Genomic DNA, 18,133 nt, shown 5'->3' with positions numbered 1-18,133 from the left:
CAACTTATAGAGGTAAGGCCTGGCGCTCACCTATACAACTTATAGAGGTAAGGCCTGGCGCTCACCTATACAACTTATAGAGGTAAGGCCTGGCGCTCACCTATACAACTTATAGAGGTAAGGCCTGGCGCTCACCTATACAACTTATAGAGGTAAGGCCTGGCGCTCACCTATACAACTTATAGAGGTAAGGCCTGGCGCTCACCTATACAACTTATAGAGGTAAGGCCTGGCGCTCACCTATACAACTTATAGAGGTAAGGCCTGGCGCTCACCTATACAACTTATAGAGGTAAGGCCTGGCGCTCACCTATACAACTTATAGAGGTAAGGCCTGGCGCTCACCTATACAACTTATAGAGGTAAGGCCTGGCGCTCACCTATACAACTTATAGAGGTAAGGCCTGGCGCTCACCTATACAACTTATAGAGGTAAGGCCTGGCGCTCACCTATACAACTTATAGAGGTAAGGCCTGGCGCTCACCTATACAACTTATAGAGGTAAGGCCTGGCGCTCACCTATACAACTTATAGAGGTAAGGCCTGGCGCTCACCTATACAACTTATAGAGGTAAGGCGTGGCGCTCACCTATACAACTTATAGAGGTAAGGCCTGGCGCTCACCTATACAACTTATAGAGGTAAGGCCTGGCGCTCACCTATACAACTTATAGAGGTAAGGCCTGGCGCTCACCTATACAACTTATAGAGGTAAGGCCTGGCGCTCACCTATACAACTTATAGAGGTAAGGCCTGGCGCTCACCTATACAACTTATAGAGGTAAGGCCTGGCGCTCACCTATACAACTTATAGAGGTAAGGCCTGGCGCTCACCTATACAACTTATAGAGGTAAGGCCTGGCGCTCACCTATACAACTTATAGAGGTAAGGCCTGGCGCTCACCTATACAACTTATAGAGGTAAGGCCTGGCGCTCACCTATACAACTTATAGAGGTAAGGCCTGGCGCTCACCTATACAACTTATAGAGGTAAGGCCTGGCGCTCACCTATACAACTTATAGAGGTAAGGCCTGGCGCTCACCTATACAACTTATAGAGGTAAGGCCTGGCGCTCACCTATACAACTTATAGAGGTAAGGCCTGGCGCTCACCTATACAACTTATAGAGGTAAGGCCTGGCGCTCACCTATACAACTTATAGAGGTAAGGCCTGGCGCTCACCTATACAACTTATAGAGGTAAGGCCTGGCGCTCACCTATACAACTTATAGAGGTAAGGCCTGGCGCTCACCTATACAACTTATAGAGGTAAGGCCTGGCGCTCACCTATACAACTTATAGAGGTAAGGCCTGGCGCTCACCTATACAACTTATAGAGGTAAGGCCTGGCGCTCACCTATACAACTTATAGAGGTAAGGCCTGGCGCTCACCTATACAACTTATAGAGGTAAGGCCTGGCGCTCACCTATACAACTTATAGAGGTAAGGCCTGGCGCTCACCTATACAACTTATAGAGGTAAGGCCTGGCGCTCACCTATACAACTTATAGAGGTAAGGCCTGGCGCTCACCTATACAACTTATAGAGGTAAGGCCTGGCGCTCACCTATACAACTTATAGAGGTAAGGCCTGGCGCTCACCTATACAACTTATAGAGGTAAGGCCTGGCGCTCACCTATACAACTTATAGAGGTAAGGCCTGGCGCTCACCTATACAACTTATAGAGGTAAGGCCTGGCGCTCACCTATACAACTTATAGAGGTAAGGCCTGGCGCTCACCTATACAACTTATAGAGGTAAGGCCTGGCGCTCACCTATACAACTTATAGAGGTAAGGCCTGGCGCTCACCTATACAACTTATAGAGGTAAGGCCTGGCGCTCACCTATACAACTTATAGAGGTAAGGCCTGGCGCTCACCTATACAACTTATAGAGGTAAGGCCTGGCGCTCACCTATACAACTTATAGAGGTAAGGCCAGGCGCTCACCTATACAACTTATAGAGGTAAGGCCTGGCGCTCACCTATACAACTTATAGAGGTAAGGCCTGGCGCTCACCTATACAACTTATAGAGGTAAGGCCTGGCGCTCACCTATACAACTTATAGAGGTAAGGCCTGGCGCTCACCTATACAACTTATAGAGGTAAGGCCTGGCGCTCACCTATACAACTTATAGAGGTAAGGCCTGGCGCTCACCTATACAACTTATAGAGGTAAGGCCTGGCGCTCACCTATACAACTTATAGAGGTAAGGCCTGGCGCTCACCTATACAACTTATAGAGGTAAGGCCTGGCGCTCACCTATACAACTTATAGAGGTAAGGCCTGGCGCTCACCTATACAACTTATAGAGGTAAGGCCTGGCGCTCACCTATACAACTTATAGAGGTAAGGCCTGGCGCTCACCTATACAACTTATAGAGGTAAGGCCTGGCGCTCACCTATACAACTTATAGAGGTAAGGCCTGGCGCTCACCTATACAACTTATAGAGGTAAGGCCTGGCGCTCACCTATACAACTTATAGAGGTAAGGCCTGGCGCTCACCTATACAACTTATAGAGGTAAGGCCTGGCGCTCACCTATACAACTTATAGAGGTAAGGCCTGGCGCTCACCTATACAACTTATAGAGGTAAGGCCTGGCGCTCACCTATACAACTTATAGAGGTAAGGCCTGGCGCTCACCTATACAACTTATAGAGGTAAGGCCTGGCGCTCACCTATACAACTTATAGAGGTAAGGCCTGGCGCTCACCTATACAACTTATAGAGGTAAGGCCTGGCGCTCACCTATACAACTTATAGAGGTAAGGCCTGGCGCTCACCTATACAACTTATAGAGGTAAGGCCTGGCGCTCACCTATACAACTTATAGAGGTAAGGCCTGGCGCTCACCTATACAACTTATAGAGGTAAGGCCTGGCGCTCACCTATACAACTTATAGAGGTAAGGCCTGGCGCTCACCTATACAACTTATAGAGGTAAGGCCTGGCGCTCACCTATACAACTTATAGAGGTAAGGCCTGGCGCTCACCTATACAACTTATAGAGGTAAGGCCTGGCGCTCACCTATACAACTTATAGAGGTAAGGCCTGGCGCTCACCTATACAACTTATAGAGGTAAGGCCTGGCGCTCACCTATACAACTTATAGAGGTAAGGCCTGGCGCTCACCTATACAACTTATAGAGGTAAGGCCTGGCGCTCACCTATACAACTTATAGAGGTAAGGCCTGGCGCTCACCTATACAACTTATAGAGGTAAGGCCTGGCGCTCACCTATACAACTTATAGAGGTAAGGCCTGGCGCTCACCTATACAACTTATAGAGGTAAGGCCTGGCGCTCACCTATACAACTTATAGAGGTAAGGCCTGGCGCTCACCTATACAACTTATAGAGGTAAGGCCTGGCGCTCACCTATACAACTTATAGAGGTAAGGCCTGGCGCTCACCTATACAACTTATAGAGGTAAGGCCTGGCGCTCACCTATACAACTTATAGAGGTAAGGCCTGGCGCTCACCTATACAACTTATAGAGGTAAGGCCTGGCGCTCACCTATACAACTTATAGAGGTAAGGCCTGGCGCTCACCTATACAACTTATAGAGGTAAGGCCTGGCGCTCACCTATACAACTTATAGAGGTAAGGCCTGGCGCTCACCTATACAACTTATAGAGGTAAGGCCTGGCGCTCACCTATACAACTTATAGAGGTAAGGCCTGGCGCTCACCTATACAACTTATAGAGGTAAGGCCTGGCGCTCACCTATACAACTTATAGAGGTAAGGCCTGGCGCTCACCTATACAACTTATAGAGGTAAGGCCTGGCGCTCACCTATACAACTTATAGAGGTAAGGCCTGGCGCTCACCTATACAACTTATAGAGGTAAGGCCTGGCGCTCACCTATACAACTTATAGAGGTAAGGCCTGGCGCTCACCTATACAACTTATAGAGGTAAGGCCTGGCGCTCACCTATACAACTTATAGAGGTAAGGCCTGGCGCTCACCTATACAACTTATAGAGGTAAGGCCTGGCGCTCACCTATACAACTTATAGAGGTAAGGCCTGGCGCTCACCTATACAACTTATAGAGGTAAGGCCTGGCGCTCACCTATACAACTTATAGAGGTAAGGCCTGGCGCTCACCTATACAACTTATAGAGGTAAGGCCTGGCGCTCACCTATACAACTTATAGAGGTAAGGCCTGGCGCTCACCTATACAACTTATAGAGGTAAGGCCTGGCGCTCACCTGTACAACTTATAGAGGTAAGGCCTGGCGCTCACCTATACAACTTATAGAGGTAAGGCCTGGCGCTCACCTATACAACTTATAGAGGTAAGGCCTGGCGCTCACCTATACAACTTATAGAGGTAAGGCCTGGCGCTCACCTATACAACTTATAGAGGTAAGGCCTGGCGCTCACCTATACAACTTATAGAGGTAAGGCCTGGCGCTCACCTATACAACTTATAGAGGTAAGGCCTGGCGCTCACCTATACAACTTATAGAGGTAAGGCCTGGCGCTCACCTATACAACTTATAGAGGTAAGGCCTGGCGCTCACCTATACAACTTATAGAGGTAAGGCCTGGCGCTCACCTATACAACTTATAGAGGTAAGGCCTGGCGCTCACCTATACAACTTATAGAGGTAAGGCCTGGCGCTCACCTATACAACTTATAGAGGTAAGGCCTGGCGCTCACCTATACAACTTATAGAGGTAAGGCCTGGCGCTCACCTATACAACTTATAGAGGTAAGGCCTGGCGCTCACCTATACAACTTATAGAGGTAAGGCCTGGCGCTCACCTATACAACTTATAGAGGTAAGGCCTGGCGCTCACCTATACAACTTATAGAGGTAAGGCCTGGCGCTCACCTATACAACTTATAGAGGTAAGGCCTGGCGCTCACCTATACAACTTATAGAGGTAAGGCCTGGCGCTCACCTATACAACTTATAGAGGTAAGGCCTGGCGCTCACCTATACAACTTATAGAGGTAAGGCCTGGCGCTCACCTATACAACTTATAGAGGTAAGGCCTGGCGCTCACCTATACAACTTATAGAGGTAAGGCCTGGCGCTCACCTATACAACTTATAGAGGTAAGGCCTGGCGCTCACCTGTACAACTTATAGAGGTAAGGCCTGGCGCTCACCTATACAACTTATAGAGGTAAGGCCTGGCGCTCACCTATACAACTTATAGAGGTAAGGCCTGGCGCTCACCTATACAACTTATAGAGGTAAGGCCTGGCGCTCACCTATACAACTTATAGAGGTAAGGCCTGGCGCTCACCTATACAACTTATAGAGGTAAGGCCTGGCGCTCACCTATACAACTTATAGAGGTAAGGCCTGGCGCTCACCTATACAACTTATAGAGGTAAGGCCTGGCGCTCACCTATACAACTTATAGAGGTAAGGCCTGGCGCTCATCTATACAACTTATAGAGGTAAGGCCTGGCGCTCACCTATACAACTTATAGAGGTAAGGCCTGGCGCTCACCTATACAACTTATAGAGGTAAGGCCTGGCGCTCACCTATACAACTTATAGAGGTAAGGCCTGGCGCTCACCTATACAACTTATAGAGGTAAGGCCTGGCGCTCACCTATACAACTTATAGAGGTAAGGCCTGGCGCTCACCTATACAACTTATAGAGGTAAGGCCTGGCGCTCACCTATACAACTTATAGAGGTAAGGCCTGGCGCTCACCTATACAACTTATAGAGGTAAGGCCTGGCGCTCACCTACACAACTTATAGAGGTAAGGCCTGGCGCTCACCTATACAACTTATAGAGGTAAGGCCTGGCGCTCACCTACACAACTTATAGAGGTAAGGCCTGGCGCTCACCTATACAACTTATAGAGGTAAGGCCTGGCGCTCACCTATACAACTTATAGAGGTAAGGCCTGGCGCTCACCTACACAACTTATAGAGGTAAGGCCTGGCGCTCACCTATACAACTTATAGAGGTAAGGCCTGGCGCTCACCTATACAACTTATAGAGGTAAGGCCTGGCGCTCACCTATACAACTTATAGAGGTAAGGCCTGGCGCTCACCTATACAACTTATAGAGGTAAGGCCTGGCGCTCACCTATACAACTTATAGAGGTAAGGCCTGGCGCTCACCTATACAACTTATAGAGGTAAGGCCTGGCGCTCACCTATACAACTTATAGAGGTAAGGCCTGGCGCTCACCTATACAACTTATAGAGGTAAGGCCTGGCGCTCACCTATACAACTTATAGAGGTAAGGCCTGGCGCTCACCTATACAACTTATAGAGGTAAGGCCTGGCGCTCACCTATACAACTTATAGAGGTAAGGCCTGGCGCTCACCTATACAACTTATAGAGGTAAGGCCTGGCGCTCACCTATACAACTTATAGAGGTAAGGCCTGGCGCTCACCTATACAACTTATAGAGGTAAGGCCTGGCGCTCACCTATACAACTTATAGAGGTAAGGCCTGGCGCTCACCTATACAACTTATAGAGGTAAGGCCTGGCGCTCACCTATACAACTTATAGAGGTAAGGCCTGGCGCTCACCTATACAACTTATAGAGGTAAGGCCTGGCGCTCACCTATACAACTTATAGAGGTAAGGCCTGGCGCTCACCTATACAACTTATAGAGGTAAGGCCTGGCGCTCACCTATACAACTTATAGAGGTAAGGCCTGGCGCTCACCTGTACAACTTATAGAGGTAAGGCCTGGCGCTCACCTATACAACTTATAGAGGTAAGGCCTGGCGCTCACCTATACAACTTATAGAGGTAAGGCCTGGCGCTCACCTATACAACTTATAGAGGTAAGGCCTGGCGCTCACCTATACAACTTATAGAGGTAAGGCCTGGCGCTCACCTATACAACTTATAGAGGTAAGGCCTGGCGCTCACCTATACAACTTATAGAGGTAAGGCCTGGCGCTCACCTATACAACTTATAGAGGTAAGGCCTGGCGCTCACCTATACAACTTATAGATGTAAGGCCTGGCGCTCACCTATACAACTTATAGAGGTAAGGCCTGGCGCTCACCTATACAACTTATAGAGGTAAGGCCTGGCGCTCACCTATACAACTTATAGAGGTAAGGCCTGGCGCTCACCTATACAACTTATAGAGGTAAGGCCTGGCGCTCACCTATACAACTTATAGAGGTAAGGCCTGGCGCTCACCTATACAACTTATAGAGGTAAGGCCTGGCGCTCACCTATACAACTTATAGAGGTAAGGCCTGGCGCTCACCTATACAACTTATAGAGGTAAGGCCTGGCGCTCACCTATACAACTTATAGAGGTAAGGCCTGGCGCTCACCTATACAACTTATAGAGGTAAGGCCTGGCGCTCACCTATACAACTTATAGAGGTAAGGCCTGGCGCTCACCTATACAACTTATAGAGGTAAGGCCTGGCGCTCACCTATACAACTTATAGAGGTAAGGCCTGGCGCTCACCTATACAACTTATAGAGGTAAGGCCTGGCGCTCACCTATACAACTTATAGAGGTAAGGCCTGGCGCTCACCTATACAACTTATAGAGGTAAGGCCTGGCGCTCACCTATACAACTTATAGAGGTAAGGCCTGGCGCTCACCTATACAACTTATAGAGGTAAGGCCTGGCGCTCACCTATACAACTTATAGAGGTAAGGCCTGGCGCTCACCTATACAACTTATAGAGGTAAGGCCTGGCGCTCACCTATACAACTTATAGAGGTAAGGCCTGGCGCTCACCTATACAACTTATAGAGGTAAGGCCTGGCGCTCACCTATACAACTTATAGAGGTAAGGCCTGGCGCTCACCTATACAACTTATAGAGGTAAGGCCTGGCGCTCACCTATACAACTTATAGAGGTAAGGCCTGGCGCTCACCTATACAACTTATAGAGGTAAGGCCTGGCGCTCACCTATACAACTTATAGAGGTAAGGCCTGGCGCTCACCTATACAACTTATAGAGGTAAGGCCTGGCGCTCACCTATACAACTTATAGAGGTAAGGCCTGGCGCTCACCTATACAACTTATAGAGGTAAGGCCTGGCGCTCACCTATACAACTTATAGAGGTAAGGCCTGGCGCTCACCTATACAACTTATAGAGGTAAGGCCTGGCGCTCACCTATACAACTTATAGAGGTAAGGCCTGGCGCTCACCTATACAACTTATAGAGGTAAGGCCTGGCGCTCACCTATACAACTTATAGAGGTAAGGCCTGGCGCTCACCTATACAACTTATAGAGGTAAGGCCTGGCGCTCACCTATACAACTTATAGAGGTAAGGCCTGGCGCTCACCTGTACAACTTATAGAGGTAAGGCCTGGCGCTCACCTATACAACTTATAGAGGTAAGGCCTGGCGCTCACCTATACAACTTATAGAGGTAAGGCCTGGCGCTCACCTATACAACTTATAGAGGTAAGGCCTGGCGCTCACCTATACAACTTATAGAGGTAAGGCCTGGCGCTCACCTATACAACTTATAGAGGTAAGGCCTGGCGCTCACCTATACAACTTATAGAGGTAAGGCCTGGCGCTCACCTATACAACTTATAGAGGTAAGGCCTGGCGCTCACCTATACAACTTATAGAGGTAAGGCCTGGCGCTCACCTATACAACTTATAGAGGTAAGGCCTGGCGCTCACCTATACAACTTATAGAGGTAAGGCCTGGCGCTCACCTATACAACTTATAGAGGTAAGGCCTGGCGCTCACCTATACAACTTATAGAGGTAAGGCCTGGCGCTCACCTATACAACTTATAGAGGTAAGGCCTGGCGCTCACCTATACAACTTATAGAGGTAAGGCCTGGCGCTCACCTATACAACTTATAGAGGTAAGGCCTGGCGCTCACCTATACAACTTATAGAGGTCAGGCCTGGCGCTCACCTATACAACTTATAGAGGTAAGGCCTGGCGCTCACCTATACAACTTATAGAGGTAAGGCCTGGCGCTCACCTATACAACTTATAGAGGTAAGGCCTGGCGCTCACCTATACAACTTATAGAGGTAAGGCCTGGCGCTCACCTATACAACTTATAGAGGTAAGGCCTGGCGCTCACCTATACAACTTATAGAGGTAAGGCCTGGCGCTCACCTATACAACTTATAGAGGTAAGGCCTGGCGCTCACCTATACAACTTATAGAGGTAAGGCCTGGCGCTCACCTGTACAACTTCAGCAGGACAGACGACGCACTGCAGCTTATCCCAGCCCGCTACACGTTGCGTGAAAGGAAAAAAAAGGCCAAGTACTCGTCATAATCCCTATCGCGGCATAAATAATAGGCCGTGCGTCGTCTGTGCTGCTAAAACTGCGCAGGTATATTCTGCCCATATGTAACTTCAGCAGGACAGACGACGCGCTGCAGCTTATCCCAGCCCGCTACACGTTGCGTGAAAGGAAAAAAGGCCAAGTACTAGTCATAATCCCTATCGCAGCATCAATAATATGCAGTGCGTCGTCTGTGCCGCTGAAACTGCGCAGGTATATTCTGCCCTTAAGAGACAAGTCGACTCGTCAGGAGCTCTCTAAATTTTTGGTTTAAACTCGCCAAGATGACCAACACATGTGGAAGCCATCCTAGCCACCCTGCTGTCGGACCACCAAGTTAAATCGTGGAAAGTTGCTGGCGAGGGAGAGGACACAGTGTTTGTCCTTCGACTGAGCTCCAGTCAATATGGTCAAGCCGCCATTACCGCACCATCCGGCCAGTGGAGAAAAAAGTCTGCAGCTCAGACGGATCCGCCGAGACAAGAGAAGAGCAGAGCAAGATACAAGATACAAGATACAAGAAGTTTTATTGTCCTCATCAATACAAGGAAATTTGGCATGTGTGTGGCAAGACATGATACACTGATACATAGACATTTACAAAACACAACTGAAGTTCAATATCAGCACACCCTTACGCAACATACCCACTACTTCAGACACACAGGCTACATGTGCCCCTCGGACGTACGCAACCCACAATTCACCCAGTCATACAGCTCCACATGCACTTACTCATTCATGCAGCACTCTAGCACCCGGCCATGTACAACTCACAAACTGGAACCCTCATACGGCTACATATTGCATTATAACACCCGCACAAACATTACAACCTCAAACATCGTACTAGATCTACAACTAACAAGCATACCTCCACTATCATGCACCGAATACATCATCATACATCGTACTAGATCTACAACTAACAAGCATACCTCCACTATCATGCACCGAATACATCATCATACATCGTACTAGATCTACAACTAACAAGCATACCTCCACTATCATGCACCGAATACATCATCATACATCGTACTAGATCTACAACTAACAAGCATACCTCCACTATCATGCACCGAATACATCATCATACATCGTACTAGATCTACAACTAACAAGCATACCTCCACTATCATGCACCGAATACATCATCATACATCGTACTAGATCTACAACTAACAAGCATACCTCCACTATTATGCACCGAATACATCATCATACATCGTACTAGATCTACAACTAACAAGCATACCTCCACTATCATGCACCGAATACATCATCATACATCGTACTAGATCTACAACTAACAAGCATACCTCCACTACCATGCACCGAATACATCATCATACATCGTACTAGATCTACAACTAACAAGCATACCTCCACTATCATGCACCGAATACATCATCATACATCGTACTAGATCTACAACTAACAAGCATACCTCCACTATCATGCACCGAATACATCATCATACATCGTACTAGATCTACAACTAACAAGCATACCTCCACTATCATGCACCGAATACATCATCATACATCAAAGAGCAAAGCAAAAGCCTAGAACACAGGTGGAAAATGATCCATGCAATGGCCAATGCGATGCCTGACCCCGGCTGCAAAGTGTTTCACTAAACATGTCCACGATTGCAAATCAGTGATAACAAAGCCAATTTAAGTACAGTGACAAGTGACAGTGCCACACAACAACATTCCATAGCAGAAAGATCACGTAAAACACGGAGCCTGGCCACCCCAACACAGCAAACCCCTTCCCATTGTGAGACGGCAAGGTCAGCCACGTGTGAGAGTGAGCGAGTTTTCGCGAGGAACAGGGTTGAGCTATGGTAAGGTCACTGCGCATGTCTGGTTTTTTTCTTCGCGGAAACGCTGTTGGGTTGCGTCCAGTCGCGTCCCTTGCAACAAGATGGCGACAAGCGCGTTACGGATTTACTGTTGTGGAGAGTTGATGGACGACGATGATGAACAAGCAGTACTGTTTTATTGTTGATGTGAATGTAATGCCAAAACATCGAACTATCGATTCGAACGTCAATGAAGAAGTGAGCGTGAAAATCGAGCGCAAAACAGCCAGGTAAAAGTTCAGGGCGCTAAAGTACATTTGAGCCGAAATCGCACCCAAACTCCTGTTGACCTCATTTCTTCCCAAAATAAACATCACTGCTAAAATAAAATGCATTAAAACCAAGACAGTATCCAACCCAGTATCCTTAATTTTTGAAAGGCTAAGTGATTTACAACAAATGTCTTCTCACAATCCGTAACTTTGTCAAAAAATATTTGCAGAAGTTTCTCACCTCGCCTTGGCAGCCATCTTGGAACTGGAGAGACCCTACGCAGGAAGCAAGGTTGAAAGTTGGTTAACCGGTGACGTCACTCCAGTCGTACCGGACCGAGTTTTTGCGACCTCCGGTTCGACTCGAGTCACCTTAGTTGACGCTAAAACTCGCTCAGTGTCAACTCAGGGGTGTGTTGTTCTGTGACGTCACAGATAGCCTGCAGACGACGAAACCACTGCAGCTGAACTTGCTGTAACGGACCGAGAGTTTGGACCAGAGGATATTTACGATCTAGCCTCAAACTGCTCAAAGAACTTTCGACTAAAAGCAACACTGCTAAACAGAAAGAGGAACCGCGCTCTCACAAAGTAGTCTGTGAGAGAAAAGGTGGAAAGAAGACGCTGATTGCAAGGGGAGACGACTACGTCCTGACATATGACTGCGAAACAGCACAGACATCGTCAGTCCGACAAGAAGAAGACATGCCCTCATGTGTTCGGCGCCTGCCTCAAGTCGACCGCAACGCCTTTCAAGAAGAACATCTAACCGCTGATCTTCAGGTCGTGTCTACACTAGTACAGTGCTACCTCCGTTCCATGCCAGACTGACTCTAAACTGCAGGCGGTGTTGCAAAATGCCATGTAAAACGCGAACTGCCATCATTTCCTGACTTAGCATCTGACTCAGACGTGTAACGAACGATGCATTATTCTGTTGTCTTTGTTTGTGTTCAAGAAAATCGCAGAAATCGACTACCCCTCCCCCCACCCCCCCCCCCCCCCCCCATATCTTGAAATGAACCGGGTGTTTATTCAATAAATTGTCTTACGTCTCTCTCTCTCTCTCTCTCTCTCTCTCTCTCTCTCTCTCTCTCTCTCTCTCTCTCTCTCTCTCTCTCTCTCTCTCTCTCTCTCTCTCTCTCTCTCTCTCTCTCCCCCCTAGACGTACAGAAATAAAAGTGGAAAGCAGCAGAATGTTTTTGGCGTGAATAAAACAAACAAACAATACAGCAACAAAATCTGACGGTGACAACATTTACCGTGACCAGCGAGGAATATAACACACCCACAGAAAACGCACACACATCAACACCGCAACAAACACCAAACCTTTCATCACTGTATCATGATCGATTGAAACTCTCAGCTTTCTTTCTTTCTTTCTTTATTTGGTGTTTAAAAAAAAAAAAGAAAGAAAGAAAGAAAGCTGAGAGTTTCAGCAAGTTGTTCTTAAAGCCATATGTACTCGATGACTATACACGCTAATTGCTTTACCAACAGCTGGAGACATGCTAAATTAAGTTCCCTGCAAAATATTGTGGTCTAGGACCCCTTCAATGTTGAGATATGTTAATTTTCATTTTGATCTGGATCGTCCTATTTATAGATTTGCCAACAGAGGTAGCGTTGACGCAAGGGAAATAACTCCGCGTCTTTGTTTACATCCAAAGTTTTTGAGACTCTAAAACAAGCTGTAATGCATGTATATGGTCCGCGCATGGCGACATATCGTCATTACATGGTCTTATGGTGCGTTTGACATCGATTATGGGCAAACTACACTTTGTAAACACGGGAGCGCGTACATATGCCTTTAAGTGTAACAAAAATGACTTGAAAATAATACACATTCGTCGTTTTCATGGCTTTGTTCGTGTGTCAGCAGCCTAAGACATAAGACATAAGACATAAGACTTTATTTCAACCATGTGCAGTACACTAGGGACATGTTTTAACCAGAGTACAATCAATCAATCCATACACGCCCTTCCAAGTGCGTGAAAGTCTTTGGTTCTTAACTTAGTAACTGCGTTTGCAACACGTAATTAGTATACATCGTAAACTCGTGCCCTTCGGTTCTTGATCTTACTGTCTCTCATTTCATAAGCTCTTCTCTTGCCTGTGCTCCGGATGCCTGAAGTGGCCGACAAATTCTTGCTTTTCGACGGTGTTTAACCGTCTTACCCTGAGTCTAGTAAGACTGTTACCATCATAATTATCTTACACGGTCTTGGTGACACTGAGAAACATCGTGCGTGACTTTGTACGTATCATAAGGGTTTTTTTGTCAATAAAAAAAATCCAGACCGTCCAATCTTCCAACCATTTATTGAGAAAATAAATTCCTAAAACATTTTCAAATCGATCTCATTCCCACGGATGGTGTTTGACGTTGGGAGTCGGTCGGCAAAACGTTGGAATTTATTTGCCGAACGTTTTTAAAATTTGCGCCAAGCACTGCCTAAAACTTCCAAGAATTGCCTGAACATTCATGACCGTTGTGGCAAACTGGTCAAAGAAAAAAATCCCTGTAACATCCCTGCATTCCCGTTGTGAAATAAACAGCATGGACGAAAAGCAACCCATTCATCAGTCAGTGACAATAGTCCTAGCGCGTGCGTGAGGACTGTGTATGACATTATAATAAGTGGTGCCGATGCCTAAATGGCTGATTAAGTACACACAACATGGCGACGAGAAATAGCACCCAGCCTCATCAGTCGTGTACACAGATGATCATTGTCTGACTGACGAGTGTGTGTGTGTGTGTGTGTGTGATTAAGTCAGCGATATGCTGAAGCTGTTGTGAAACAAACAGGAAGCCTTCGTCCCTGTGTGATGCAGATGAAATATTGTGCTGAGAGAGTCGGTCTGTGTCGCTGGCATCACATCCTATTTTCCTTCTACTGTTTCCGTGTCTCTGTGTCTGTGTATCTACAAGAAAACAATGAAGTGTTTTGGGCTGGTGACTTTGACACTTTTTCCCTTGAAATCAGTAGTCTCATAATCAGGAAAATAATGAGAATCCGTCGTTTTTGCAGCTGATTCACGTTATCTTGATTGGTGTGGTAGTCAGCCTGGATAAGTGAGTGTGGTGATTGGTTGCTATTTTAGTCAAGTTCTGCGTTTGTACCAGAACAGTTCAACGGAAATTTGCTACATGTCAAGTGCATCAACTTAAGAGATTCAAGAAAGGGTCTCTTACTTGTATTAGTTGACCATTTTAAGCTTGCCGTCTAATCGCTTGTTGTTTATTTCTGTTTGGTGCCTCCAACTAAGTTTACTTATTGATCGTGTTGGTGAGAGCATAGTTCTATATCCGGTGAAAGTTTGCTACGCCTTTGTTGTCATTCAGTGTGGCATTCTGACTGAGAGAATAGAATTTAGGACAAGTCACTTGGATTAATCACTATTATGAGGTTGTCGTCGAATCATGTGGTTGTTTAGTCCTTGTTGATGCCTGAAACTAGGTGGATTATTTTCTCTCAAAGCAAAACAAAACAGAAAGAGCTCAAAGAAGAAAAACCAACAAACGTGTTTTGCGTCTTTGACTGACCAGGCAAAGGCATCGTTAACTGAAGAGCTTTTTATTTTTTATTCCAAGTTTATTTTATTCATTCTTCGTTCTTTGAACAGCAGTAAAACGCCCGCATTGATACCTTGATACAATATAGTTTAGAGAGAGAAAAGTATTTCAGTGACATTTTAAAATAAGAAGAAAAGCGAAAGTGAGACGGATTGTTTTGCTGTTCCGGAATAAGTTAGACTTGAAGTGATTATGGTTGAATTGAGCATGACCAAGCTAACAGTGAGGATGTTACGACGGTGGGAGACACAAGGAGGACGGATCTTGACGCTTGGCGTATTTCTTGTCTTGTTAATTGCACGTGAGTCATCATGACATAATCAAGTTGTGTGTGTGTGTGTGTGTGTGTGTGTGTGGCCGGGGGGGTGCATGCAGTGTTTGTGTGTGTGTGCGTGTGTGTGTGTGTGTGTGTGTGTGTGCAGTATGCGAGGATGCAGTGTGTGTGTGTGTGTGTGTGTGTGTGTGTGAGCATGCAGTGTGTGTGTGTGTGTGTGTGTTTGTCACGTGTGTGTGTCCGAGTGTTATGTATGATTTTTCTAGCTTTCCCGCATCAGTCTGTCTGGTGTCTATGCGCGGCGCGTGTGTGAGTTCAATTTCACTGCAGGCAACACAACTAGCAATAGTTTCATGCTCGTGAGACATCGTGCCAGATGAGGTCAGATTTAAACATCCGGTTATGCACAACTCCAATGACGTGAGCTGGAATACTTGTGCAGCTTTGTGCCACAGAGGCACAGTCCTGGCTCCCACCTTGTCACAGAATGAACGACACATACAGTTACGCACAGCAACTCACGAGAAGCATTGTGTGACTCACCGCCAAACGCTTTCAGACCGCTTCCTAGCTACAATATCAAGATTATTAATGGGTGTTATTTCATGCAAACATGCCTGCGACTAACTATACAGATCTCAATTGAAGGTCTCTCTGTGTTGACATGTTATTGGTCATTGCATGCTATAGCATAATTGTCTTAATTGTAAATACCGTTAACTGCAAAGTATTTTTAATGGCCACTGTAGAAAAACAAAACAAAACAACGACAAACAAAACACCAGCCATTTTGAAGTAGAGATCAAATTCAACGCCTACTCAGCTAAATTCCTTTCTTCTTTCATAATAAGTATAAATGTCCATCCACTGCCAAGGCAGGTCGACGTACTTGTGAATAATTCGGTTTCTTAAACTATTCTTTCTATGTGTTTTGTTTAATGTTTGTACACAAACTACGGACAGTCTTGACATTTTCAGACAAGGACACTTGCTGTCATACTTTGGAGAAGTAGGGTTAAGCCCACGTTGTAGTTTGTGTGTAAGGACTAGCGTTGTTCGGACTTTCTTGTTCGTCGTATAAATCGAGAGGAAACGATGAACGACTCGAAAAACCCCGCGTACCAGCATTTTGTATTGTCCTAACAGTAGCATTCAAAGACTCGTGTACACTATACAATCTGCAACATTTGGTATTGTCCTAACAGTAGCATTCAAAGACTCGTGTACACTGTACAATCTGCAACATTTGGTATTGTCCTAACTGTAGCATTCAAAGACTCGTGTACACTACACAATCTGCAACATTTGGTATTGTCCTAACTGTAGCATTCAAAGACTCGTGTACACTATACAATCTGCAACATTTGGTATTGTCCTAACTGTAGCATTCAAAGACTCGTGTACACTATACAATCTGCAACATTTGGTATTGTCCTAACTGTAGCATTCAAAGACTCGTGTACACTATACAATCTGCAACATTTGGTATTGTCCTATTAACAGTAGCATTCAAAGACTCGTGTACACTACAATCTGCAACATTTGGTATTGTCCTAACAGTAGCATTCAAAGACTCGTGTACACTACAATCTGCAACATTTGGTATTGTCCTATTAACAGTAGCATTCAAAGACTCGTGTACACTACAATCTGCAACATTTGGTATTGTCCTAACTGTAGCATTCAAAGACTCGTGTACACTACAATCTGCAACATTTTGTATTGTCCTAACTGTAGCATTCAAAGACTCGTGTACACTATACAATCTGCAACATTTGGTATTGTCCTAACAGTAGCATTCAAAGACTCGTGTACACTATACAATCTGCAACATTTGGTATTGTCCTAACAGTAGCATTCAAAGACTCGTGTACACTATACAATCTGCAACATTTGGTATTGTCCTAACAGTAGCATTCAAAGACTCGTGTACACTATACAATCTGCAACATTTGGTATTGTCCTAACAGTAGCATTCAAAGACTCGTGTACACTATACAATCTGCAACATTTGGTATTGTCCTAACAGTAGCATTCAAAGACTCGTGTACACTATACAATCTGCAACATTTGGTATTGTCCTAACAGTAGCATTCAAAGACTCGTGTACACTATACAATCTGCAACATTTGGTATTGTCCTAACTGTAGCATTCAAAGACTCGTGTACACTATACAATCTGCAACATTTGGTATTGTCCTAACTGTAGCATTCAAAGACTCGTGTACACTACAATCTGCAACATTTGGTATTGTCCTAACTGTAGCATTCAAAGACTCGTGTACACTACAATCTGCAGCATTTGGTATTGTCCTAACTGTAGCATTCAAAGACTCGTGTACACTATACAATCTGCAACATTTGGTATTGTCCTAACTGTAGCATTCAAAGACTCGTGTACACTACAATCTGCAACATTTGGTATTGTCCTAACTGTAGCATTCAAAGACTCGTGTACACTACAATCTGCAACATTTGGTATTGTCCTAACTGTAGCATTCAAAGACTCGTGTACACTATACAATCTGCAACATTTTGTGTTGTCCTAACAGTAGCATTCAAAGACTCGTGTACACTATACAATCTGCAACATTTGGTATTGTCCTAACAGTAGCATTCAAAGACTCGTGTACACTATACAATCTGCAACATTTTGTGTTGTCCTAACAGTAGCATTCAAAGACTCGTGTACACTATACAATCTGCAACATTTGGTATTGTCCTAACTGTAGCATTCAAAGACTCGTGTACACTACAATCTGCAACATTTGGTATTGTCCTAACTGTAGCATTCAAAGACTCGTGTACACTACAATCTGCAACATTTGGTATTGTCCTAACAGTAGCATTCAAAGACTCGTGTACACTATACAATCTGCAACATTTGGTATTGTCCTAACTGTAGCATTCAAAG

General features: G+C 45.5%; 1 protein-coding gene across 3 annotated transcripts in view; it reads left to right on the top strand.

Moving 5' to 3' along the window:
* The first annotated feature begins 14,117 nt into the window (after nucleotides 1-14,117).
* Nucleotides 14,118-18,133, top strand: part of LOC138981016 (integrin beta-1-like) — a 77,237-nt gene continuing 73,221 nt past the window's right edge. The window contains exons 1-2 of one of the 3 annotated variants that reach the window (XM_070353806.1): nucleotides 14,118-14,422; nucleotides 14,999-15,246. In XM_070353806.1, coding sequence (XP_070209907.1) covers nucleotides 15,138-15,246 — 109 coding nt within the window. In that variant the 5' untranslated portion in view covers nucleotides 14,118-14,422; nucleotides 14,999-15,137. Of the gene's footprint in view, nucleotides 14,445-14,995; nucleotides 15,247-18,133 lie in introns of all 3 variants that reach the window. The other 2 variants (XM_070353804.1, XM_070353803.1) reach the window with 2 other exon arrangements.

The sequence above is a fragment of the Littorina saxatilis genome, linkage group LG12 (assembly GCF_037325665.1).
Source record: "Littorina saxatilis isolate snail1 linkage group LG12, US_GU_Lsax_2.0, whole genome shotgun sequence".
Lineage (NCBI taxonomy): Eukaryota > Metazoa > Mollusca > Gastropoda > Littorinimorpha > Littorinidae > Littorina > Littorina saxatilis.
This window is presented reverse-complemented; position numbering and strand designations above follow the sequence as displayed.